Here is a 27,767-nt window from a genome sequence, read left to right as displayed (position 1 = left end):
GGCAGCCCACCAGGCTCCCCCGTCCCCGGGACTCTCCAGGCAAGAACACTGGAGTGGGTTGCCATTTCCTTCTCCAATGCATGAGAGTGAAAAGTGAAAGTGAAGTCGCTCAGTCGTGTCCCACTGTTAGAGACCCCATGGACTTCAGCCCACCAGGCTGCTCCATCCATGGGATTTTCCAGGCAAGAGGACTGGAGTAGGGTCACCGCTACCCTAATTGACTTCAAACACTAACTCCCCCAAAAGACTTACTTTTATTTAAAACTCTTAAAAATTTTCAAAAGTTTACAAGGTAAGCTGACAGGGGTGAGCCTGGGACTCTTGATGGCTCTCAAAAGCAACAAAGAGGCAATGGGGTGAGCAGTGACCAGCCCCTGCGGCGGGGAGGGGCGGGGGGTCTGGTTATATGGGTTCTACATAGGAGTCTGTCATGAGCACTGGGACCTAATTGGTCACCTGGATGTCCTCTATCTCTGCTTTCCCATCCGTTTAGCGGGCTGGTAGTACCAGAGGCTCCCTACTCATTAGGCTGAGCATCCCAAACAAAGATACATATGGGTATATTGAACGTCACATAACATGATGACTCAGGCCCTTCTAGTACAGACAGAATTTCTCCAGGCTTGAGGAAGTTACTTGAAACACCTTACAATTGGACAGTTCTCCACATCCCAAAAGTGGTGCCCCCCAACAGTGTTTCATGTTAATGAACAGACATGGCTCCCCTATAAGTCCATAATCGAATTACTTCTTATTTTTTCTGCCATTAAAATTTCTCCAACAATTTTCATGGAAATCTATTTTCTATCATTTTTGACCCAGAAAAAGCCAAACCTAGTTAGTATATACAACTTGATGAGTCTGGAGCTAAGCATATGCCCATGAAACCATCACAACAATCTATGAATTTCTTTTGTTACAGTAGCTAATAGAACCCCAACAAATACACAAATGGGCACTTTGAAGCAGAGTACAGACATAACAGAAACCTAAAATTTGTAGCATATACTGTGATATGGATATTAGGGGCTAGAAAGGTGGACAATAAAGATATGCAATAGAATGCTTTATAGAGCTGTCATCCCACGTAACCTGGGAGACAGACTTAGCCTGTGACGTGTGGATTTCGGGAAAGTGCTTGGAAAGAGCCAGAATGGTCACAGCAATGGGTTGCTTCCTGCTGCCCATGTCAAGAAAGAGATGAGTTCAGAAAAAACTGAGCAGTGTCCAAATATCAATGCGAGGGATAGAGAAAAAATTTACAGCCTCACACCAGAGAATAAGAAATAAAACTGCAAAGAGCTTTGACCAATGAAGGCACAGTTAGATTTCTCAGCTCAGCAAACTAACGCAACCCCATGGGCAAAGTTAAAATTAAAAGTCTTTATCCCCCACATTAGCCTTTTGTTTCAGATGGCCATGGCCTTCAGAGAGAGGCATGGTTCTGAGGAAGTGAGTAATTACGTTGGTCCAAGAGCCATGCCTAGGAAAGAATGTAGGGTTATCTACTAGTATGAGAAACTAACCAGAAGTGGATAGATCAGAAGCCAACTCAGGTTTTGAAGGACTTATATAGGCAAAGAAACCACTGGTTTGGTTTGCACAGGCTTGTGAGTATAAAACAACCCTCTGAGCAACTGATGTCTGCAGGAAATGGTCCCTGGAAGCTGCAAAGATGGTCCCTGGAAGCCGCACAGCTTCAAGGAATGATTATCATCGTCGTTCATGGACAAGGGTGGCCACAGGGGGTCCTCAGAGTGTCTGCATGCGTGCCAAGTCCCTTCAGTTGTGTCCGACTCTGCAACCCTATGGACTGTAGACCACCAGGCTCCTCTGTCCATGGGATCTCCAGGTGAGAATACTGGAGTGGGTTGCCACACCTTTCTCCAGGGGTTCTTCCTAACCCAGGGATTGAACCCATGTCTCTTACATTTCCTGCACTGGCAGGCGGGTTCTTTAACACTAGCACCACCTGGGAAGCCCTGTACCTGTGCTTAGTCTCTCAGCTGTGTCTGACTCTTTGAACTCCGTGGACTGTAGCCTGCCCTGCTCCTCTGTCCATGGAGATTCTCCAGGCAAGGACAGTGGAGAGGGTTGCCATTTCCTTCTCCAGGGGATCTTCTCAACCCAGGGATCGAACCTGGGTCTCCCGCACTGTGGGTGGATTCTTTACCACGTGAGCTACCAGGGAAGCCCTAGTAAACCCTGTCTAGCATGGTTACAGATCATAGGACTTTCTTCTTTAAAAAATGTATCTGACATACGGTAGACTTTCATTGGGTTAAGCCACTGACATTTTAGGGTTGTTGCAGCAACTGGTGTCATCCTGGTGTCTTTTTCTTGATCCCTGGGGTTTAGAATGCACTGTGTGCTGCTATTGTTGGTAACCTCTGACCATTTTTTAGGATTCATATTCAATATAAACTCAATTAGCAATTGATGTGGCAGTTTTTATACGGTTTTGTTGAAGTTATGATTAACAGCGGGTAAGAAATTGATCATACTGAAGAGATGGAATTCAGTGACTTGGAGGAATATTTGTTTTGAAGACCCCTGAAGAAAACAGCTGAAGTCATGTTGTTCATTGTATAACAGTCTGGGGGCCTGATCATCATCTGTTTCTGAGGATTTAGAGTTTTTTTTTTTTTAAAGAAAGTACTTATTTTACTTGTAGCAAATCTATTAGCTTCTTGGAAAAGACAGGAGGGCCCTCCAGTTAGATGGAAGCCAAAATGATACATCTTTACCATCTGTTCACTTGATTTTTAGAGAAAATGGACTCTAAATATCTGTGCCAGAGACCATAGCCCTGAACCCTCCACTGTATAACCTCTAGCAACCCTCACATATGTGATAGTCATTCAAAGATGTGGTTAATTCATTTTTTTTTTTTTGAGCTAATTTTACTCTTGGATTAGGCCAGGATATCAGAAAACCATGTCACCTGGGCCCTTGTTCTCCTCATCTCCCATCACCCTGTTCTACCCTACTGACTGCAGACTTGTTTGGGCTGAAATCCGTTTTTAAGCGATGCTTGACTTTCCCAAGGAAATACTATGTCAAGCAGGTCTGTGAAAAACACATTTGTTGGAGAGACACTACTGAAGGGCCCTGTGCACCACGTCTCTCGGGACCCACTGTGTAACAGAGGGGACGAAGGGCCTTCAGCTCTCACTGTTTTGTTAAAAATCTGAAGAAATGTAGCAAACTGCCAACATTTTTAACGTCTGGATGGTGGGTCTGTAGGTGTATGTTTTACTATTCTCTGTGCTTTTGCGTATTTTTGAAGTATTTAGTAATGAGAACAACGTCACTCTATTTCTAACTGGCCAGAGATATCCACTTCCAAAATGTTATGGCCACCCTCCTAGACATTTCTCTATTAAGTGATTCAGTTAAGAGCATGTGGAAGCCTTAAGGTGTGATAGACTTAGGTTCATCTAGGCTTTTGCCACTCACTGCTTCCTGACTTTGGGTGATCAACAGCACACTCGGAGCGGCAGTTTCCATATCTGTAAAATGGGTACATTCCTCATAAGCCTCTTGTGAACACTCAGTGAGCGAATGTGTGTCAAGTTTGTTAGCTTATTTGCTAGTACAATGCCTGGACCACTGTCAGCACCAATAAACATGAGCTACCATCATGCATGTGATGTTGCCAAGTGAACTGTGCTATGGGCAGCTTGCTATGCCAGTAAATACAATCCACAGTAGACAAAAAAGAAAAGGATGATAGAGTAAAATTTCAATTCTCTACCAGAACTGGTACATTTTGCTCTTACGGGTGGTGGACTTCTGGGCACTGAGAAGTTCCAAGCCAAACTTGCACCCATGGATAACACCTGACCTAGGTGACTGTACTCTACTGCCTCCTTGTCTCGGGCCCTACTTTTTGTGACTTGCTTTAATCCTCAATTTCATTTACTTCTTGTTGTGCTTAGTCGCTCAGGCATGTCTGACTCCTTTCAACCCTTGGACTGTGGCCCACGGTGTCATTTTCTCCTCCCTGGGGATCTCCCCAACCTAGTAATCGAGCCCACATCTCCTGCGTCTCCTGCATTGCAGGCGGACTCTTTACCTGTAGGTACTCCCTATAGGAATGCTGCACTCAAAATGCCAGCAAATTTGGAAAACTCCGCAGTGGCCACAGGACTGGAAAGGGCAGTTTTCATTCCAATCCCAAAGAGGGGCAATGCCAAAGAATGTTCAAACTACCACACAACTGAACTCATCTCACACGCTAGTGAAGTGATATTCAAAATTCTCCAAACTTCAACAGTATGTGAACCAAGAACTTCCAGATGTACAAGTTGGATTTAGAAAAGACAGAGGAACCATAGATCAAATTGCCAACATCCTCTGGATCACAGAAAAAGCAAGAGAGTTTCAGAAAAACATCTACTTCTGCTTTATTGACTATGCCAAAGCCTTTGACTGTGTGGAGCAAAACAAACTTGGAGAATTCTTCAAGAGATGGGAATACCAGACCACCTGACCTGCCTTTTGGGAGATCTGTATGCAGGTCAGGAAGCAACAGTTAGAACTGGACATGGAACAACAGACTGGTTCCAAATCAGGAAAGGAGTATGTCAAAGCCGTATATTGTCACCCTGCTTATTTAACTTATATGCAGAGTACATCATGAGAAACGCTGGGCTGGAAGAAGCACAAGCTGGAATCAAGACTGCCAGGAGAAATATCAATAACCTCAGATATGCAGATGACACCACTCTAATGGCAGAAAGTGAAGAAGAAATAAAGAGCCTCTTGATGAAAGTGAAAGAGGAGAGTGAAAAAGTTGGCTTAAAGCTCAACATTCAGAAAACTAAGATCATGGCATCCAGTCCCACCACTTCATGGCAAATAGATGGGGAAACAGTGGAAACATTGTCAGACTTTATTTTTCTGGGCTCCAAAATCACTGCAGATGGTGACTGCAGCCATGAAATAAAAGACGCTTGCTCCTTGGAAGAAAAGCTATGACAGACAGAGACAGCATCTTAAAAAGCAGAGACATTACTTTGCTGACAAAGGTCCATCTAGTCAAAGAATATGGGTTTTCCAGTAGTCATGTATGGATGTGAGAGTTGGACCATAAAGAAGGCGGAGTGCTAAAGAATTGACGCTTTTGAACTGTGATGTTAGAGAAGACTCTTGAGAGTCCCTTGGACTGCAAGAAGATCAAAGCAGTCAATCCTAAAGGAAATCAGTCCTAAATATTCATTGGAAGGATTGATGCTGAAGCTGAAACTCCAATACTTTGGCCACCTGATGCAAAGAACTGACTCGTTGGAAAAGACCCTGATGCTGGGAAAGACTGAAGGCAGAGGAGAAGGGGACGACAGAGGATGAGACTGTTGGATGGCATCACCGACTCGATGGACGTGAGTCTGAGCAAGCTCCGGGCGTTGGTGACGATCAGGGAAGCCTGGTGTGCTGCAGTCCACGGGGTTGTAAGGAGTTGGACATGACTGAGGGACTGAACTGAACTCCTTGTAAATCACCTTAGATACCCTGTGCAATGTGGCTGGGGTGAAAGGAAGGAATGAAGAGGGAAGGGAGAAGCCAGAGGCGGCAGGCAGGCAGGAAAGTAAGGAGAAAGGATTCGCGGCACAAGACTTGGAAGTCCTTCCTCGTAACGCTCGGTTCCTGGGTGCATGTTAATTGGCACGTATTTTCATCAGATACGATGTTCTGTTCAGGTGCTCTCTGCCTGCTCAGGGTTTGTTTTACATCTGCCTGGCATTAAGCCTTTAGCTATTATCACTGGCGCAACTGTGAGTTTTCGTAAACGATGCCACTTGAGGGTTGTCACGGGCTCTAGTTCACGTTGCTGTCTGATAACTCTGAGAGTCAGTTCTTCATTATCTATGTGGAGATTGGGCACTTTGTTTTTTGGCAGCAAATGTTTCATCCAAGGTCAATTTCCCTCAAGTGCTCAGCACCATTTCAGACCGTGTGTGCTCAGGGAATGCAAATTAATTTAATGTTAGCTTTAGCCAAACCCAGCTAGGAAAGCCAACCTGCTTTTAAAAACACTATAAACGTTGATAAACATCATCTAAATTATATGATATTTGTATATGTAGAAACATATAAAATTTCACCTTAATTCCAAAGGTGTCATTCCACAGCACTTTAATTTTATCTTAGGCTGATTTTTGTTCTTCGATTAGAAGTACATTTTAATCCAAAATTATTTATGTATATTTGTCATTGTATTTTATTATAACTGGGGGTTATCAGAATAGGTGGAGAATACATGTGTTGTTTTTTTTTAAAGTCACTCAGTCATGTCTGACTCTTTGCTAGCCCATGGACTATACAGTCTATGGAATTCTCCAGGCCAAAATATTGGAGTGGATAGCCTTTCCCTTCTCCAGGGGATCTTCCCAACCCAGGGATTTAACCGAGGTTGCCCACATTGTAGGTAGATTCTTTAGCAGCTGAGCCACAAGGGAAGCCCAAGTATACTGGAGTGGGTAGCCTATCCCTTCTGCAGTGGATCTTCCCAACCCAGGGACCAAACTGGATATGTATTTTACATTTTTGTTCAGTTATAAAAATGCAACACACATTTGTATTAAGAAATGAGGAAATATAGAAAACTCTAGAGTAAATGAAACCACTTATAATCCTTTACACAGAAATAATCACGATTAACATTTCATTATATCTTTCTCCATGCATTCTTGAGGTTGTAGGAGTTCTCAAGATGGATTTGTAGATTGTTTCCAGGAAAAAAAAATTAGAGTTTGTTTCTTTGGAGTTCTAAAGTTACACCTGGAGTTATGTCCACACTCAACAGGCTCCCTTGCCTGAAAGAAAGCAGGCTGTGGACCAGGGAGCCCACCAGATCTGCTGGTCTGAAAGGAGGTGCTGTGTGCTTTCTTCCTCCACTGTGTCTACCTCTGCTTTCCATCTGGGCTGAGAAAGACCAGAGCCCTCCAGACCATGAAGTCTGTCCAGGCTGGATTCAAGTGGGTGACGGCGTCTGGCTTTCTAAACACGTCCAGAAATCTCAGGGCAATTGAACCCCATTGTGTGACAGAACTGGGGTGGGCAGGGCTTTCCAACCCCCTGGGCACAATTTCTATGGCTGAATTTGCTCCATGTCTTTTTTCGTTTTTCAAAAAAGGTTTATTTTTTTGTTTTTGGCTGTGCTGGGTCTTCATTGCTCTGTGGGCTTTTCCTCTAGTTGTAGTGATCAAGGGCTTCTCTCCAGTTGCAGTGAGCGGGCTTCTCGTTGCGGTGACTTCTTTTGCTGCAGATCACGGGCTCTAGGCTGCATGGGCTTCTGTAGCTGCGGCTCCCTGGCTCTAGAGCACAAGCGGAATAGTTGCGGCTCACGGGCTTAGTTGCTTCGAGGCACGCGGGATCTTCCTGGATCAGGGGTTGAACCCGTGTCTCCTGCATCGGCAGGCGGATTCTTTGCCACTGAGCCACCAGGGAAGCCCTGTTCCATGTCTTTAGAATGCTTGAGCTTCTGCCTTCTTTACTACGAAGTGTTACGTGGTCAGTGATTTTCACCCTCATCCATGTCTTCCTTTTCCTGGAGCTCTAGTCCTGTTCCTTGAAGGATTCTCCCCCAAATTCCCCACTCTGATCATGAGGGCTGATCACGGGCCATCAGTCGCTGCTCCCCACTCCCCATGATAGGGTGAGTGTGGGACCCTAGCCTGGCCATCCAGAGACTTCCCCTGGGTTTTAAAATGAGAACCGAGACACTAGGACCTTCCTTCTGATAGCCAGACTGGGAAGACATGGGCCCAGGACTTCAGTGTCTGGGTCCCATGCTGTCTGGAAGGTGGAGCCTGCTGCAAGAAGAGTTAATCCGGTTGTCAGAGGGAGGTGGGCAAGAAGAGATGATGCGGGGAGAGAGAGGAGAGGGAGGAGAGGCACTCACTGGAGGCCTAGTCTTTCTTTGAATCCTCCAGGTCTCCTGGATTCTGTTTCAAAATTGTGGTTTTCCTCTTCTTTCCTTTCTTTTTATAACCTACCCTAGGGATTTCCCCTACAAATAAATTCTGAGTTGGTTTTCTGTCATTTGCAACCAGAAGAACCCAGAGCACTAGAAGCAGACCCCACCTCCCCCGGCCCACCTCGGCGCCCTGGACCCTGCAGGCCTCTGGCTCCTGCATTGTCTGGACGTCTTGGCCTCTCCCTGCCTCAGAAGCCCCAAGTCCTTAAAATAGTCCATCCCTCTCGCCTTCTTCAGGGCAATCTCTGATTCACTGCAGCAGATAGCAGCTCTGATTTAGCTGATATCTGTTCTTCAAGAGTTTCTGGTTGGTTCCAAAGATTTCCCAGTTGGTGGAACTTGCCAGAAGGGAAGCCTTCTTGACCTACTTTGCTCCAGACTCTCATTTGGGGAGTTTTACCCAGAAATGGAATTGTTTAGCTTCTCACCTGGACTCTCCTTTTCCACTCACCCCACCCTCATCTTTGCTGTAACTCCTCAACCCTCAGGACTTGGCCGCTACACACAAGGCATTTTCTTGCAAAATTCCACAGGGGAGTCAACTCTCTTCCATGACACTGTCCTTCCAGCTGACTGCTGAGCTTTTTTAACTTTTAATATTATTTTGCAATGGCAAAATGGCAAGAGAATCACTTTCTTTGAGGGGGGTGACAGATGGTATAGTTTAAAATAAGTGAATGAGTCTAATCAAAATCCAGCAAACACAATGTTGGCAGAATGGTATAAAACCATCCGTATCCTGTTAACGGTATAAACCATACTAATCCTGAACTTGTTATCTTTGCTGAATCAGACTTGAGTTTGTGGTGAAGGATGGGGGTGGTTTACTCTGTAAGTAATCTGGAGAAGGAAATGGCAACCCACTCCAGTATTCTTGCCTAGAGAATTCTGTGGACAGAGGAGCCCGGTGGGCTGCTGTCTATGGGGTCGCACAGAGTCGGACACGACTGAAGTGACTTAGCAGCAGCAGCAGTCTGTAGCGCCTGCCTTAGCACTGTGCTGGGGTCAGCGACTATCCGTCACTATGAGAGAACCTTATTTATACTCCATCTGATTGACTGCACAATAAGCTGCTTCTGTACGTTGTCATTTTCCTAGGAAAGGCCTCTCCTGGAAACGCTCTCTAGCATTTCCTGCTAAAGGCCAAGCATAAACTCCATATCGAGTTATGAATTTGACATCCACCAGGGCTCAAAAAGAGATGGGGCCTGTGCTTCTTCTTTGCAACCTGACCTTCCCATGGCAACCAGCCGAATCCGAATGAGGTCGGAGAGGCTGCTGAGCCCCTGCCAAAAGGCACTCCGCTTGGCTGACAAAACAGCGTCCCCCTGCCGTTCCTCTTCCTGACAGGTATCTATTTTGAACTCTTTCTAGAGAATGCAATGACAGTTCCAGCCTTGATCTTTGGCTTAGTTCCCGGGGAGACCTCCTCATGTCATGTTTTATTCATGGTGTCTCCCAGGCTGGCTTCTTCATTGTAAAAATCAGTGGTGGTGGTGGGGGGAAAGGGACAATCAATGAACCTGAAATAAAATTTGAGTGTGATAATAAAACTATCCCTTTGTGTACAAAAAGCCCGCAACCAGAGTCTGAGGTGTTCGGGAAGGTATGTATATGGAGGCTGTTTAAGGCAAAGCATCTATAGAAGGAAAAAACAGTTATTTCACACTGCACTAGAGTCGTGAAGGAAGTAGGTCAGATAAACCAAAATAACCTTTGCTGGGAAACATGATAAGCCTCCGACATCTGAGACCACGGAGGGTATAGATGCTGCAATGGCTAAAAGCAGAAGGCTGATAGATGTGCAGGCCCACACACAGGAAAAGGTACGAAGAATACATAGAGCAAAGATTCACTCTACCTTCTCCCAAGAAAGCTCTTCTCCATCAACACCATCACTGTCTTTCCTGTACCAAGTGCGTATCTTCCTACGTCACTGTTTAGCCATTTGTAGAAGAATGTATCAGAAGCATCTCTTCCACCTGCCCCAACCACCCAAACCCAAACCAAAAAAAAAAAAAAACAAAAAACCAACAACAGCCAAGTATGTCAGAGGGAGAAGGAAATGGCAACCCACTCTGGCATTCTTGCTTGGAGCATCCCGTGGACAGAGGAGCCTGGCGGGCTACCGCCTTTGGGGTCGCAAAGAGTTGGACGTGACTGAGTGACGGAGCACTCACTCAAGTGCGACAGCGGGCAGAGAGCGCGGCACAGCATCACAGGTGACAGACGAGTAACACGCGCGTACCTTGAGAGTGAGGGTCCTCTCGCGACGGGTGATGTTAACACTGTGGGGCTGGCCGTTGGCCATGCTCCGGTGGTCCATATCAATGTTATAGGGCTCCCGGGTGCCACCCAGGTTGTACCGGATCTGGAGGCTTCCTGCATAGAGAAAAGGAAAGAGACTCAGTCATTTCTCTGCTCTGGATTTCATATCAACGTCATGCCCCCAGCCCCGGGGTCTTGTTTCCATTAAACGTGGCTTTGATGTCCATCAACACAATTGCCGTTCTGCATTCTGAGCCACTAGCTCAGAGGTGCACTAATCCATAAATATTCACAGCACCAGGCTCATGCATGTTGACAGTCTACCAATTATGGGCCATCCGTGACCATCATCTCCAAGTTAAAGCAGCAAATGGTATAAACGATCCAAGCGTGGATTGTGTCTGGGAAGGCAGGATGAGAACATATACAGGATACAGGACTGTGGAGACAGGCCCCACAGAATACTCTGTAAAATAAAACATAAATGCAGGACGCCAGGATGGTCTCATGCCATCAGCAAAGTGTGACATTCGCCATATAAAAGAATCATGAGCATAGAGTTAAAAATAAAGATAATTTACAAAAGATAAATACATGGCACTTTGGGTGGCTTCGCTGAGACCAAGAAAACAGAGCAAAGGATTTTATTCTAGGTTAGAGACCTCATCAATCCAAACGCAAATCAATAAAAAGTGGGTCCTCACTGCCTCTCAGCTGTCGTGCACTTTGCCTCAACAAATTATTCTTTTTATCCTCTTTCTTGCTTCCCCCTGATGGCAAGCAATATTCAGAAAGACTAATATAATATTCTAGGTCCTGCTTTTAATTAATCTGTACAGAAAATGTAGCTTTTATTTCTTATTTATGATTATTTAAAGGCATCAACTTTTTATCTCATTTTTCCACTCAAATTGGAATCTTCGTGTTAATAGCTTTTGACATCTCAGAGCTTAAAAACGGAGCCAGTAATTTAGCAAGAGTGTGGCTAGCTGTAAATCACCTCAGAGATTCTTCCTTGCCTCTTTCATTTTCCTTCCAGAGGAACAAAGCTGATATACTGATTTTAAGCTGTGAAACAGCACAGGGTAATTAAAACTTAGGAAGCTAACAGGAAAATAAAAAAGGAAGTCACTGGGAATAGCACCATCCAGAGATAACTGCTCTAAATATTTGGCCAGATCTCCTTCCAGGTGATTCTCACACCCTTACATGGATGTGAAAGTGAAAACTGAAAGTGAAGTCGCTCAGTCGTGTCTGACTCTTTGCGACCCCGTGGACTGTGCCTACCAGGCTCCTCCGTCCATGGGGTTTTCCAGGCAAAAATACCGGAGTGGGCTGTCATTGCCTTCTCCAGGGGATCTTCCTGACCCAGGGATTGAACCCAGGTCTCCTGCATTGCAGGCAGACGTTTTACTGTCTGAGGCCCCAGGGAAGCCCCTTATATGGATGTAAACCAACGTGATTGATTTTGAACACTGCCGCTCCTTGCCTTACACGTGTTCTTTAAAATATGGAACTATGTCCCTGGGATTGAAAGAAACATCCATCAGACCAATCATGAATTACTTGCATTTCCTATTTTTTTGCTTTCTGAACAAATCTGAACAAGCCTTCACTATTTCTGAGTTCTCTCTTAACACCTGACCCTACATAGCTTTATAGCATTTCAACCAAGTACTGCAGACTTCTGTTTCCTAAACGTGTCTAAGTTCACCCACTCTGCCCCATCTCCACAACCACAGGGCCTCCACGGGCACCGAGAACGCCTGGTGTGGTTCCCTCAGGAGCTTGCCCCTGAACGCAGAGCTCCCGCCCCGCCCCTGGGCCTGTGTGCTGGCCACTCCCCATCAGTGACCTGACGGCCACCACCTGGACTTCCCCTGCATCCACGTCTGCCTGGATCCCATGACCCACGTCAGTCTCCCCTTCAAACATGGCCACTCTTCACCCCACTTCACTCTCAGGCGAGTCCCCTCTTGCTCTGCTTTCTTACGACCCATCCATTAACGGAGATGTCTCACTGGAACCTCAGATAACAACATACGAGAAACCAAACTGTTGAACTTCTTCTCCTAAAACTAATTCAACCCATTTTCCGACATTTCAGTTAATGGACATTTTATCCTTCCTTCTATTTCCACCTAAAACCCCCGACTCCCCTCTTGCTCCTGTATTACATGTATGATCTGTCAGCAAAGCTCCTTGGCTCTGTCTTCAAAACATGCCCTGAATCTTACCTTTTCATCACCTCAGTTTCTATCCCTGGACCAAGCCACCCTTGTCTCTTGCCTGGATTACTGTACTAGCCTTCATCCTAACTAATGCTTGCCTCTGCACTTCCACCACGGCTCCCCAGGCCAGTCTAGTCTCCTCGTCTGCATCCCTAATCTCCTCTGCACACGGAAGGCAGAGCTGTCCTCTGCTCAGGAACCTTCCTTGGCTTCCTATTCCACAAAGAAGGCTGAGAGCAAAAGAATTGATGCTTTCCAATTATGGTGCTGGAGAAGACTCTTGAGAGTCCCTTGGACTGCAAGGAGATCAAACCAGTCCATCCTAAAGGAAATCAACCCTAAATATTCATTGGAAGGACTGAAGCTAAAACTCCAATACTTTGACCACCTGATGAAGAGACCCTACACATTGGAAAAGACCCTAAAGCTGGAAAGATTGAAGGCAGGAGGTGAAGAGGGGCAACAGAGGATGAGCTAGTTGGATGGCATCACCGATCCAACAGATGTGAGTTTCAGCAAACTCCAGGAGATAGTGAAGGATGGGAGAACCTGGTGTATTACAGTCCAGGGGGTCCCAAAGAGCTGGACACGGCTTAGTGACCAAACAACAACAATCTCACTCTGAGTCTTCGTCCTGGCCAGCCAGGCCCTTTGTGATCGTCCCCATTGTCTCGGACTCAGCCTCTCTCTATTCTCCTCCTGGCTCACTCCTCGTCTGACCACACAGGCCTCTCTGCTTTCTCCACAGATGCCAGCATGTTCCTGCCTCAGAGCCTTTGCACCTGCTGGTTCTTCTTTCCGGGGCGCTCGCTTCCCAGCTCTCTACCTACATGGATGAGCCCTCACTCCCTTTAGGTCCTGTTCAAATATTATCTTCTCAGTGATTATTTCTGTGACTTCCTTATCAAAAGCACAGTTTACCCACTGCTTTCCCCTGACCAGGTGCCCCGCCTCCTTTTCTGTTTTATTTTTCCCCATGAGAGTTCTTTCCATGCAACATACTACAGACTGCACTTCATTTATTTATTGTCTGTCTTCTTCCATTCAAATGTAAGTTCCACAAAAGTAAGAATCTTTCTGATATCCTGTTTTTTAAAAAATATTTTACTCTTTCTTGTTTATTTGGCTGTGCCAGGTCTTCGTTTCTGCATGTGGGATCTAGTTTGCTGATCAGGGATCAAACCTGGACCCCTGCGTGGGGAGATCAGAGTCTTAACCACTGGCCCACCAGAGAAATCCCTATTTATATTCTTCATGACTTAATTCCCAATGTCTAGAATAATGCCTGAAACACTGTGTGTGTTAGTTGCTCCGTCGTGTCTGACTCTTTGCAACCCCATGGACCATAGCCCACCAGGCTCCTCTGTCCATGGGATTTTCCAGGCAAGAGCACTGGAGTGGGGTGCCATTGCCTTCTCCACACAGTAGGTGCTGAATAAATACTCATTGAGTGAATGGACCATGGTTCCCCTGCTTCTTCTTCTTTCCCATATTTTCTTTGCAGAGTAAGCTTTTCAAAAACGTATAATTAATTAGTTATCTGGTTCACATAAAACTCTTCAAATGTTCCAGTTGCTTACGGGATGAAGACACACATTTTTAACACAGCTGATGATGTCCTGTCTGAAAGATCGCCGGTTACTTTGTTTTAAAATCAAGTCATCTACGCTCTCACTGTTTCCTTTCAAGCTACCTTGCACTGGGCTTATTCCCTGGGACATATGACTCTTCTTCCTTCCTCGGGACCTTTGAACATGCCACTCCTTTCCCGGAGCGGCGTCTCTCCCCACCGCTCAGTGATCTACCCCATTTTTTCTTGACTGAAACGGCGTTAAGAACAGTCTATTGTTTGGCAGTGAAGGAGATGATTAGGAAAGTCGTTTGGCTATATGCAGCAGAAAACAAGTCAACTGCCCTCAGTTTTTATTTCCCACGTTACGTCTGGTGCTCTGACTTTGTATGATCACAGCCAGCTTTCTTCCTTTCTTTTTTTACTGGTGATGTTTATTTTTAAATTTTTAATTGGATAATTGTTTTACAGTGTTGTGCTGATTTCTGCCATATTTCAACAATGAATCAGCCACAGGTACACATATGTCCAACCCTCCCCCCCACCCCCACTCCATCCCACTCTCCGTTGTCACAGGGCACTGGGCTGAGCTCCCCGTGTTATCCAGCAACTTCCCACTGGCTGTCTGTTTTACACATGGCAGTGCATATGTTCCAATGCTACACTCTCAGTCCGTCCCACCCTCTCCTCCCCCCGCTAAGTCCACGAGCCTGTTCTCTATGCCCGCATCTCTACTGCTGCCATGCAAAGAGGCTCATCAGTACCATTTTTCAGACTCCATATATATATATATCCAGTTTTAAAAATATACAGCTGTATTCATTCATCATATAAACATTCATTTCTTTAGAATATACTTATTTAGTGCCCTGTGCAAAGCACCATGGAACCAAGTTTTGAAGGTCCGGAAGTGGACTACCTGGCTGGTTATAAGTGTGGAGTCCACTTCTAAGACAGACACCCACCTCTCACCCCTAGTACAGTCCAGGTCGTGCCTGATCTGGGGATACAAAGAGAAGTAAGAGAGGGCTCTGCCCTTGAAGTTAAAGTCAGAGGAACCAGGAATTATGCCAACAAAACAAAACAAAACAAAAACCCCACACACAAAACAACAAAACTCTGGACATTTTTTTCCCTACTGTCTCTTTGTCATTGATCCCTTTATGTTTTCCAGCTCATTAAAATCAGTATTAAGTTGTTTTCATTATTTTCTCTCTTTTCTGGCTTTCTTGGACTTTGTAAAAATGATTTAAAATTCCTCTAACTGCTTTACTTAATGGCATTGGAAATGATTTGCTTTGAGGAAAAAGATGAGTTGGACCTTAAAATTTATATATAGTGAGCATCTATAAACAGGAATGGCAATATTCTGGAATAATAAAATTTAAATAATATATTTATTTATTTCAAATAATAGCACAAGAGAAACACTAAATGATGGGAAGGAGAATATTAATATTTGTTCATTAAGATAAAATATTATTAAGATGGAGAGACACTTCACTTCCTGCAGCTCATGTTTATCTCCCGAGTGAATTAAAGCAGTTATAAGGTAATGCTCTTTTATTGGCTGCAGCAAATAATGTGCTTAACAGATTTATTCTCTCCTGGCCATCATCACTGCCATCAGCAAACACTCACAGAGCACCCACTGTAGGCAGGAGACAGAGTGCGGGGCCTTTCATCTTGCTGGGAAGACAGAACGTATTTATAACAGAGACGGGTAGCCACGCAGCACTAGAGCCAAACGGCAGTGAAGGTAAGTGTGACAGGAGTTGAAAGGAAGGAGCAGTCACTGAAAGGAGCGGAGGCTTGACCTGGGTCCGCAATGGAGAGCAGGGAGGAAGCTACAGAGGAAGGCGGAGCTTTCCCAGACAAGGGAGGCGGGGTGGGCACCTGGGCGGACATCCTCGGGGTGCTTGGAGGGTAGGGAGTTCCCGGAAAAGGACGTGTAGGGACGTGTGGCCGCAGTATGTGGGAAACTAGATTCCATCAGTGGGCTCTGGATAACTACTGCTAACACGCACACACACACGTGTGTGTGTATTATTGTTGTTGTTCAATGGTTAAGTCGTGTCCAACTCTTTGCGACCCCATGGACTACAGCACGCAAGGCTTGCCTGTCCTTCACTGTCTCCTGGAGTTTGCTCAAACTCAAGTCCATAGAGTCAGTGATTACCATCCAATCGTCTCATCCTCTGTCGTCCCCTTCTCCTCCTGCCCTCAAGCTTTCTTAGCATCAGGGTCTTTTTCCAATGAGTCAGTTCTTCACATCAGGTGGCCAAAGTATTAGAGCATCAGCTTCAGCATCAGTCCTTCTAATGAACATTCAGGGTTAATTTCCTTTAGGATTGACTATACATGTGTGTGTGCAGTGCATTACACTCACTAACTCATTTGACTTTCACAACACTGCTCTGGAGGAGTCACTGTGTTACAGACGAGGAAACCGAGGCTTGGTGTGGCCCGTGACTGCTCCAGACCCCACAGTCTGCAAACACAGGAGCACAATTCAAATCCAGACATTCTGGTTCTGCACCCTGAGCTCTCACCCGGGAGCCTGGTGGGTCCTGATGGAAGGTGGTGGGACTAGGGACCCCTCCTGTGGCTCCTGACTGTTTGGTAGGGGTGCTGTGTGTGAAGGAAGATCTTTTCTGGCTGAGGAGGATGGGGTGACTGGGAGCAGAGTGATGGTGGGAACGGAGCCCCCTGGGCATGTGTTGAGGTGTACCTACCCCGAGGATGGGCTCTGGGGTACCAGCAGCAGGCCCCCCTCAGGCCTCGGCAGACTTGCAGGAGGAGAGGGTGGCTGGAGTCCCTGGGCAGGTGGCCTCCCAAACACAACCTCATCCATCTGCCCAGGTGCCATTCACATACAACGTGCCATGTGTGCCATGACATGGGTCGGGAAGCAGTGAATCAGAAGACATTTGCCAGGAGGGTAGCAGTGGGGAAGTGAAGGAGGGGCCGCTCGGGAAGGACGTGGTTAGAACAGGAAAAGACAGCCTTCAGAATGGGAGAAAATAATAGCAAATGAAGCAACTGATAAAGGATTAATCTCCAAAATATATAAGCAGCTCCTGCAGCTCAATTCCAGAAAAATAAATGACCCAATCAAAAAATGGGCCAAAGAACTAAACAGAGATTTCTCCAAGACATAAAGATGGCTAACAAACACATGAAAAAATGCTCAACATCCCTCATAATCAGAGAAATGCAAATCAAAACCACAATGAGATACCATTTTACACCAGTCAGAATGGCTGCTATCCAAAAGTCTACATGCAATAAATGCTGGAGAGGGTGTGGAGAGAAGGGAACCCTCTTACACTGTTGGTGGGAATGCAAACTAGTACAGCCACTATGGAGAACAGTGTGGAGATTCCTCAAAAAACTGGAAATAGAACTGCCATATGATCCAGCAATCACACTCCTGGGCATACACACCGAGGAAACCAGAATTGAAAGAGACACATGTACTCCAATGTTCATCGCAGCACTGTTTATAATAGCCAGGACATGGAAGCAACCTAGATGTCCATCTGCAGACGAATGGATAAGAAAGCTTTGGTACATATACACAATGGAGTATTACTCAGCCATTAAAAAGAATGCATTTGAATCAGTTCTAATGAGGTGGATGAAACTGGAGCCTATTATACAGAGTGAAGTAAGCCAGAAAGAAAAACACCAATACAGTATACTAACACATATATATGGAATTTAGAGAGATGGAAATATAACCCTGTATACGAGACAGCAAAAGAGACACAGTTGTATCGAACAGTCTTTGGGACTCTGTGGGAGAGGGTGAGGGTGGGATGATTTGAGAGAATGACATTGAAACATGTATGTTGTCATATGTGAAACGAATCAGCAGTTCAGGGTCAATGCATGTTGCAGGATACTCGGGGCTGGTGTGTGGGGATGACCCAGAGGGAGGATAAAGGGAGGAGGGAGGTGAGAGGGGGGTTCAGGAGGGGGAACTCATGTACACCTGGGGCGAATTCATGTCAATGTAGGGCAAAACCAACCAATATAATATTGTAAAATAAAAAAAAAAGAACAGGAGCCACAGGACTCGTTGGGAATGGACCCACAGGAGGGGGGAAGGACAGAGTGGTCATGATGATGCCAGGCTGTGTGTTCCGTGTCTGAGACGCAGCATCACCATCAGAACCAAGGGGGCGGGGAGGTTCCAGGAGCACTGAGGACAATACAGCTCCCAACATGTTAAGCTTGAGGGACGCCAGGGAATTTAGTTAAGACTTTTTATTTATTGCTTTCTTTTTTTTTGGATATTTTGGCTTAGTCCTTATTGATTTCTTTTTCCTGAATGAGTTCCTCAAATTTTTCTAGCTTCAAATCTCAATTCATAAAATATGTAGTATTTGGAGTGTGAAAAAGCCAATTTCCAGCAGCAATTGAGGATGGCCTTGCAACCCCTAGAGAGAAGCTGTCTATACTTTGCAAATGCCCTGTGTGTTCTGGAGATCTCTGCAGCAGAGAAAGAGTGCTGGAGAACTCTGGATCCGGGCTCAGGAATACCAGTTGGTTGTGCCATCACTGGCCAAGTGTGCAAATCACTGAACCTCTCTGCACTCCATTCAGTCACCTTCAGGAAGAGGGTAGAACGGACTCTGCCTTACAGAGTGTGTGTTCTTGGGAATTCATCCATGTGAAACACAGTACAGCTTCCGGCTTCCTTACGTGGGAGCCATTAGTATGGACACATTAGTCAGAGCCTTTGCACGTGGCGAGTGCCCATAAACACACGCGTGAGTGCTTGCAGGGGCTGGTACAGGCTGTGGGGCAGTGAGTCACCACAGAGACTTGGGACCAGATGAGAATGTGGTGGCAGCTTGAGGAGCAGACAATACGGCATCTACTGGGGCGTGTTCATGATGTTCTCGAAGAGCCAGGGCTGAGAGCCAGGCTCCCTGCCCACCCAGGAGAGCCTGGGACACGAGGGTGGAGAACATCCGTGGATTAAACAGCTATCTACTCTGATGCAGAAGAAAGAACGTGTGAAATCCTGGAGAGCAGGACTTGCACACTTTTCTGCTTCCTTACTTCCTGATTTTACTTACTATTTTTTCCTGATGAGAACAGTGACAGTGGCTTATTAAGAGCATTTGACAAACGTAGAAACTATTACCTGGGAGAGACAAGTCAACTATTGAAACAGAGATACTTCATGCTCACATCATTGTCTTTTTTTCTATCCATCTTTTTATAGAGCTAAACCAATATTGGGGCTGCTGTGGTGGCTCAGATGCTTAAGAATCTGCCTGCAATGGGTGAGACCAGGGTTTTATCCCTGCGTTGGGAAGATCCTTTGGAGAAGGGCATGGCAACCCATTCCAGTATTCTTGTCTGGAGAGTTCCTGGACAGAGGAGCCTGGCTGATATTGTACAGTCAAGGCTTTTTCATGCCTTTTATTTTTTTGTCATGTCTTTACTTACTCTTCACAAATATTTTTCTTAATGGATACATAGTATCCCATAAACAGTGACTCCCTTTGACTAACTATTTTACTAAAATTGAACTTCTAGGTCCTCGCCAATTCTTACTATCATAAATAACATTATAAACTATGATGAACATTTTTGTGCTGAATCTTTGTCTTATTTTTGGCTTATTTCTTCAGAAATAATTTCTGAAAGGGAAAATCCTAAGGAATGCTTTTTTCCCATCTATCTTTCTAACTTAATGGCTCAGCTGTTAAAGAATATGCCTGCAAGGTGGGAGACCTGGGTTCAATCCCTGGGTTGGGAAGATCCCCTGGAGAAGGGAATGGCAACCCACTGCAGTATTCTGGCCTGGAGAATTCCATGGACTGTATAGTCCATGGGTAGCAGAGCCAGACATGACTGAGTGACTTTCAAGCTGAATTGGGTTAATAAGAATCATTATTAGATCCCATGGGAGAAAAATCTTGGTATTTAAGATGCTACGACCCTGGAATAGCTGTCCAGTGAGGCTGCAGAGCTTTCATCACCAAAGAGCAAGACTGCAGAGAAGCAGCCTCCATGTCTACAACCTGTTCAGTGTTCCCTGGGAAAGGAGAGACACGTGCTCCTTGACTGAATGAATATTTTCATTTGTAAGAGAGAGATCTTAAAGTTTTAAGGGTCTTAGAGCTTCTGTTTTCAGGGAGGAAATGGGCTCCTGGGGGTTTGGTGTGTATGTGCCTTACAACCGCTTAGCTGTCTCCTAGAGACCGACCATAAGCTCATTTGTCCCCCAGCACTGAAAGATAGAAGGCTAGGGATCCTCGCCCTTACCGGTGGGTTTGACGAGCGCCGCCAGGAAGTCGGTGGTGAAGGAGCTGACGTAGAGGAGGATGCAGGGAGCCTTGGTGGTGCTGAAGCTGAAACGGATCTCCTCGCCCGTCAGGTCCAGGGCTCCATTCTGCGGGTCCGGAGAGCTCTCCGATCTGCTGCCTGAATCCCGGGCTCCAAGCCCAGGCGCCTGGAAGTTATACCGCAGCCACATTCCCTCTTCAAAAAACGCACCCACGTCTGTCGAAAAGGAAAGAGGAAATGGCAAGATGAGGAGTCGGATGGCAACACCGTCTGCAACTTAACCTGGGCAGACGGTGAGCTCCGTCGTGGCCACGACGGCCGTTCCTGGAGGGTGGACCGACTCCAGGAGGGCGGTCAGACTGGGAAAATGTCTAAGCAAGGGATGTTACTTCATCAACACGAACACACCATGAAAATAGAAAAAGCACATAACAGAGTATAGCAATCTGTCACCTCAAAACTGTAATTGTAAAATTAAGAGATGTAAATCATACCAGGAAAAAAGAATACTTCACATTTAGTACTTAGACTAAATAACTAATTTAGGTTGAAGAGTGATGCTGAGAATAAAGTGAGACCTGGGTTCCATCACTGGGTCAGGAAGATCCCTTGCAGAAGGAAATGGCAACCCACTCCAGTCCTCTTGCCTGGAGAATCCCATGGACAGAGGAGCCTGGTGGGCTACAGTCCATAAGAGTCGGACATGACTGAGCAACTAACACTCTCACACGTTCACTGCTTTACTGTTAGGGAACTGTTGACCAAAACTACCTGCCTTGGCCAGGTGCCCCTGCCCGAGCTGTCTCACAACAGGAGGTCCCGATACGGAACACCGTGCTGCCCCTGAAAACTAACCAGGTGAATTTGCTGGGGGGTGGGGGGGCGAAAGAGGGAGGAGGCAAGCAGCCTCCCAGAGTCCTTCTTGCTGGAATCCACCTTGGCTGAGCAATGCACAGCAGTGCCCTCAGCCAGAACAAACATGGACCAAGCAAGATGACCGCAAAAGCTGTGACTGCGAACCACATGGCGGAGCAGTCCTCCTGGTTCCCTGACCCTGCTTCTCTCTGCCCGGGTGCCGCTTCCCAGCAAAGTCTGTTTTGTTGGTGTCTGTCTCGTCGGACAATTCATTTCCAAGTGTTAGATGACAGCCCACTCTCTGGCCCCGGAAGGGGTCCCCGTTCCTGTGACAGTATCACATGCACCACTAATTCAAGGCACTCATGGGCAGAGACGGGAGTTGCTTTGGAGGTTCACCCAGGAAAGTCCCGGAACCCTGATGATGCCCTGGGAGGCTTTGGGTATCATGTTCAAAACCACAAGATCTGAAATTACAGGGAACTGGGTTCAAATCTGGTGCTGCCATTAACTGCTTATATGGCTTTAGAAGAAGTCATTTAGCCCGCTTCTCTATGCCTCAGTATTTAATATGTGAAAGTGTTAGTTGCTCGGTCGTGTCCGACTCTTTGCAACCCCATGCACTGTAGCTTGCCAGGCTCCTCTGTCCATGGAATTCTCCAGACAAGAATACTGGAGAGGGTAGCCATTCCCTCCAAACCGGAGTCTCCTGTATTGCAGGCAGATTCTTTACTGTCTGAGCCATGAGGGGAGCCCTTTATATGTGAAAGGGCGGTAATAACAGAGAGAATTACAAAAGGTAAAGTAATTAGCACATAATAAATAGTACCTATTATTATTATTATTAAGAAATTAGAAGAAAGGTCACTCATCCTTCATCAGTTTTTTTCTGTGGCCTAATCAATGCTAATAGTTTTTACTCATTTCCTGGCAGAGAAGCTCCTGCTGTAGTTTTCCGTAATATTTACTTCGCCATGTTCTAAAACCACCTCCTAACTCCCTGTGAAAGGTTAGGGCCCGCCAGCAAGACTTGCTTGTCTTCACAGGCACTGTTTTACCGCTTACTCTTGTGTGCCCTTTAAAAGCATTTCCCACACTTCCTTGCCCGTGGAACCCGTTATTCTTGTTAAGACTCGCCATCTGACTAAATGAACACTTGCAGTTTAGTTGCTCAGTCTTGTCCAATTCTTTGTGACCCCATGGACTGTAGCCCACTGGGCTCCTCTGTCCATGGGGTCTCCCAGACAAGAATACTGGAGTAGGTAAGCATTTCCTTCTCCAGGGGATCTTCCCAAACCAGGGATCGAACCTGGGTCTCCTGCATTATAGGTGGAACACTATACAGAAAGTATTTTGTGAAACTGCTCTACATTATAATTAAAAGGAGGGGACCCATTTTAAAAGGATTTTTTCCTCTGGGAATCTGGAAGTTCGTGGTTGTGAAAGAAGCCTTGTACAGAGAGAGTTTGCATGGTGCAGTGATTACACAGTGATCGTGGGTGAACCTTGGCTTTGCTGGTACCCATCCGTGTTAACTTAGTCAGCGGCTTGATACACTCTAAGGCTCGGTTTCCTCCTCTGGAAACTGGGGCCTCGTAAGTTGTCGGATGATTAAAGAACCCATGGTTTAGCCTAGTGCCTGGAATATACGACAGGGGTCCAATAAGGTTACTCAGTCATTTTACAAAGACAGGTTACTGATGGGGCCCACATGGGGTCTCATTGATAAGATGGCTCATTATGTTGACCTCGCATACAAAGAATAAAACCACAGGGATCCTTGAGACTGACCAAATTGACCAAGTGACATTCTGTTTTCTCACTGGTGCCTATCTCCTCCAAGCTGCGAGACCACCAGATTCCAGACCTCTACAGGCTAAAAACTAACCATCCCTTCAGAGAATTTTTCATTGGTGGGGTATAAGAAGGACCCCGTCAGGAAGGGAGGACACTGGTTCTTCTCAAGCGCCAGTCACCCTCTCTTTTCCCTCTAGTAAATTTCCCTTTTCTTGCCTGACTGCCTGGCAAGCTATTTCTCTGCCCTCACCTTAAACAGTTACCAGTGTCTATTCAGGGCCACCTGATGCAAAGAACTGACTCATTTGAAAAGACCCTGATGCTGGGAAGGATTGAAGGCAGGAGGAGAAAGGGATGACAGAGGATGAGATGGTTGGATGGCATCACTGACTCAATGGATATGAGTTTGAGTAAACTCTGGGAGTTGGTGATGGACAGGGAGGCCTGGCATGCGGCAGTCCATGGGGTTGCGATGAGTCAGACACGACTGAGTGACTGAACTGAACTGAACAGATTCAGGCCACAGATGACACCTGACCCCCCCTCACCCACACACTTATAATGCCCCCCAGCACTGCAGCAGGGGGTGCCTCGTCCTGCTTCCCCTGAGCCATGGTGCAGAGCTCTGTTAACCACAAGCTTGGGCAGTCCTGTTCTGGCTGTCCCACCCAAGGGCTTTTTGCAAAGGTCTCTGTGTGTGTGTGTGTGTATGTAGGGAGGGTACTATTGGCATTTGGTGGACAGGGGTGAAGCTGAGTGTCTTGTGCGTGTGGGACCGTCTTAGACAATCAAGAGTTGTCCTGATCAAAATGCCAAGAGTTGTCTTTGTTGGGAAACACAGGATCAACAAATACTTGATCCACGCGGCTCACTGCATGCCTTGCCGGATGCAAAGATGCAGCAAATGCATCGCTGCCTTTGAGGAGCCCTCCGTCTAGTGGTGGAGGAGGGGAGACACGTCGACCCTTGTGAACACCGTGTGGTGAGAGCTCTGGGCTCCATTTGGCAGTTTAGGTGAGAAAGACTCCTTGTGGCCCGGAGGCTGCTGCGCTGGCTTTTCTACTCTCAGCAAGTACCTACTGAGCTCCAGCCGCATGCCAGGCACCATGCCGGGTGTTGAGGTTACAATCCTTGCTCTCGAGATGCTCTCTATCTAGAGGAGGATTTATGCTAAGAGACACCAGAAGGCAGTGTGCTCAGCACAGGATCAGGCTGATACAGGAGGCACGTGGAACACTAGGGTGACCAGCTTTGTCTCCAGGGCTCCAGGAAGACTTCCCGGGTGAAAAGAACTTGAAAGAGCCAGAAGCTCTTCACCTTTGTAAAGGTGAAGGGGAAGATGAGCCCCTTTCTAGCTGAGGGTGCAGCATGCAAGAACCCTGGGGGGTCAGAGAGTCTGCAACAGGAGCTTTGTGCCCAGGTGAAATTCACATGAGCTTACTTTTTTTTTTTCCTCTTTAACAATATTGTGCTCACTAGGGTTAGGAATCCAAGACTCACCAGACTTCTACATTTCGGGCTGGGAGTTGGAGAAACAGTGAGAGAGACAGGCGCTCCTAACTCCCAGTCATTCACATCCGAGCTGAACAGACGCACATTCCTAGGACCCGCTGATGTGATGGTGCCCAGCATCTGGTGGTGAGGGAGGGGAGCGTTCAGGGAGGACAGGCAAGCCGCCTGGAGCAAAGGCACCAAGGGGGCTGTTTTGCCAGCAGAAAGGTTCTACCAGAAGATGCAGGGGCCAGCACCTAAGGACAGGTCTGGCTGGGCCACACAGGAGAGAAGAGGGTAGGGGGAGGGCTAGAGCTCAAGGCCAGAGGGCTGGAACAGGCCAGAGTTGAGTGGACCGGGCTGATGCACAGGAAGAGATAAACGTTATTAGATATGTGAAACTCAAGATCAAGGAGCAAAGCACCTGGGCCTGGTGGTGGGAGAGGCGTTCAGAGGCTGAGGAGGCGGGTAAAGCCACCGAGACCTCAGGTGCCTGAATCACGGTGCAGCGCACGCTGGCAGGATCTAAGCTCCCCGTGTCAGACCCTCCCAGGTATTTTCTTCCCAGAGAGCAGGTGGCACTGGGTTCCCGACACATTCCTCTACAGGCCCTGGAGCCAGCTAAAATCCTGGTGCTCAGCTTGGAGAGTCCGACTCAGAGGGTTTTGAGAATCAGCATGGATAAGAGGCAATGCTCAGGGATACAGAGCTCAGGTCCTGAGAGCCAGAGCTGAAAGGATGGTGTGCCTGGGGGTAGGGGGTGGTGAGAACTTACAAGACTTCTCAGCTAAACTGGCGACAATCATTTCAAGGCAGATCATGAAGGGGAATGGGGCAAGATAGGGATTTTGGGTAAACAAACCAAAAATATGCCACCGAGAATACTTTCTGGCGGATTTCGGAGTCATCGTTAGGAAACTTTATGAGTTCACATCTGTTTTGGAGGAAGGGATACACCACGCTTACAAGAGCTGCTCTGAAACCATGTCCGTCGTAACCCGACTGTTGGAGCAGCTGGGGGGTGCTGAGAACCAGTTAGAGTTCCAAGTGGCAGATTTACAGCTGTCATTTCATTGTTTCAGATCGTTTTAAGGAAATTGCAAATCAGGGTACTGTGATTTCATTTAGGAAAATAATACGCCCAACCCTTCTGAATGAATTACTAAAATACACTAACTTCACAAGCCCCAAATCTCATCTTTTCCCCCATTAAACGATCAAAGAGTATCGATTTAGAATGCTTGATTTAAGGGTTTATACTGATATGAGATTGTTTAACTTTTGATACTTGTGTTTTTGGATGGAAAACAATGAAAAATTTGGTGTCTAGTTATTCTAATATTCTAAGATTCTTATGAAAGACTTATTGAATTTGAAACACATTACGCCATCTGTAGGTTTAGGTTCATAAACCTTGGAGACCTTGATGTAGACAAGTAATTCTGTCTTAACCATTTCTTGGTCCTCAGAACAGATCATATGTAAACTACCCTTGAATGTGGAAAGTACGTCTGGAAATATTTAAAATAAAATCCACATCCATACACCCCAGAAAAATACCACAAAGGTTTTCTTCCCTCTGTCCAACCAAATCCCTGATGTTCACAGCAGAAAAACAAACAAACAAACAAAAACCCAGCTGGCACCCATCCCTCTTATTAAATTGTTTCTCATCTTTTTCTCCTCCAAGTTCTATTCCTTTTGCCTTTTCACTTAGGATAAGTTTTGCAACCTGTATTTTTAAAATAGACGTGACTCGTTTTGTTCTCTAACTTTCCCAGGAGGATCCAGAATTGAAAAAGTCCCCAGCTCACTGATGGGTTCTTTCCCAAAAGTTTATTTTGAAGTCAGTAGCTTGCAACTTGGACCTATTTCCCCATAGAAACAACGTTTTCAATGATGGTTTGCCAGGAGAGTCTACAAATGCTGAATCACTCTGGATGGATAATAAGAGATAATTGCAGAGTGCCACTGTGTATTAGAAATTAAAGCAGAAACAACAGCAGCAACAAACATTAAGGTGTACCATGAATGTGAGAACTCCAGGGACCCAGGTTCCCACAAAACTTTCATCTAACTGATCCAGGGGTGTGCTGGTAAAGGTTACACCAGTGGCTCTCCTGGGGGGAACCCTGGTTTGTAGTGTTTGCCTGTTCCCATGGTGTAAACACACCCACTTTGGCTGACTGCAAGGTGCCACTACGACATCACTAACTCTGAAGCTGGGAAGAGACCTTCACAGTTGGTCTGCCCGCCAGTGTGAACTGCCTGCATCCACAGTCACTGACCCAGTCATTCCAGCAAACTGGCTTTTCTGAGTCCCCATATTGGCAGTTGTCTTAGCTTAGGCTGCTAGAGCAGATTACCGTAATTGTGTGTCTTAAAGAACAGAAACAGAAATCCACCCTCACAGGTTCAGAGGCTATCAATCCAAGATCGAAGTGCTGGCTAATTTTGCTCCTGGTGGGAGTCCTCCTGGCTTGTAGGTACAATTTCTAGCCAAGTGCACACATGGGAAAGAGAGACAAATCCAGCTCTCTGGTCTGTTCTTCTAAAGGCACTAATCCTGTTCTAGCCAAGTGCACACATGGGAGAGAGAGAGACAAATCCAGCTCTCTGGTCTGTTCTTCTAAAGGCACTAATCCCGTTATAAAGGCCCCACCCTCATGACCTCATCGAAGACTAATAATTGTCATCCCCCAGCATCCATGGGCTTTGCAGGTGGCACTAGTGGTAAAGAATACACCTGGGAATGCAGGAGACGCAAGATACTCGGGTCAGGAAGATCCTCTGGAGTAGGAAATGGCAACCTATTCTAGTATTCTTGGCTGGAGAATCCCATGGACAGAGGAGCCTGGCAGGCTACAGTCCATGGGGTCACAGAGAGTCAGACATGACTGAGCTACTGAGCAATGACTAACTCAAAATCCATGGAAGATTAACTCCAGGACTGCCCCCTCCAACACCAAAATCCTTGGATGCTCAAGTCCTTTAAACAAAACGGCATTGTATTTGCATATTCCTGAATACTTTAAATCATCTCTCAGTTCAGTTCAGTTCAGTCACTCAGCTGTGTCCGACTCTCCGCGACCCCATGAATCACAGCACGCCAGGCCTCCCTGTCCATCACCAACTCCCGGAGTTCACTCAAACTCATGTCCATTGAGTCAGTGATGCCATCCAGCCATCTCATTCTCTGTCGTCCCCTTCTCCTCCTGCCTCCAATCCCTCCCAACATCAGAGTCTTTTCCAGTGAGTCAACTCT

At 46.3% G+C, this 27,767-nt stretch overlaps 1 protein-coding gene across 1 annotated transcript in view; it reads right to left on the bottom strand.

Annotated features, from left to right (window-relative positions):
• CNTNAP2 (contactin associated protein 2) overlaps positions 1 to 27,767 on the bottom strand; it is a 1,655,962-nt gene that overhangs the window by 165,793 nt on the left and 1,462,402 nt on the right. Inside the window, exons 19-20 of the mRNA XM_055420199.2 lie at positions 20,339 to 20,575; positions 10,230 to 10,363 (exon numbers count right to left, since the gene is read on the bottom strand). Of these exons, the coding sequence (XP_055276174.2) occupies positions 10,230 to 10,363; positions 20,339 to 20,575 (371 nt within the window). The remainder of the gene's footprint in view (positions 1 to 10,229; positions 10,364 to 20,338; positions 20,576 to 27,767) is intronic.

The sequence above is a fragment of the Moschus berezovskii genome, chromosome 3, assembly GCF_049115385.1.
Source record: "Moschus berezovskii isolate FMDL1 chromosome 3, NW_MosBer_1.0, whole genome shotgun sequence".
Lineage (NCBI taxonomy): Eukaryota > Metazoa > Chordata > Mammalia > Artiodactyla > Moschidae > Moschus > Moschus berezovskii.
This window is presented reverse-complemented; position numbering and strand designations above follow the sequence as displayed.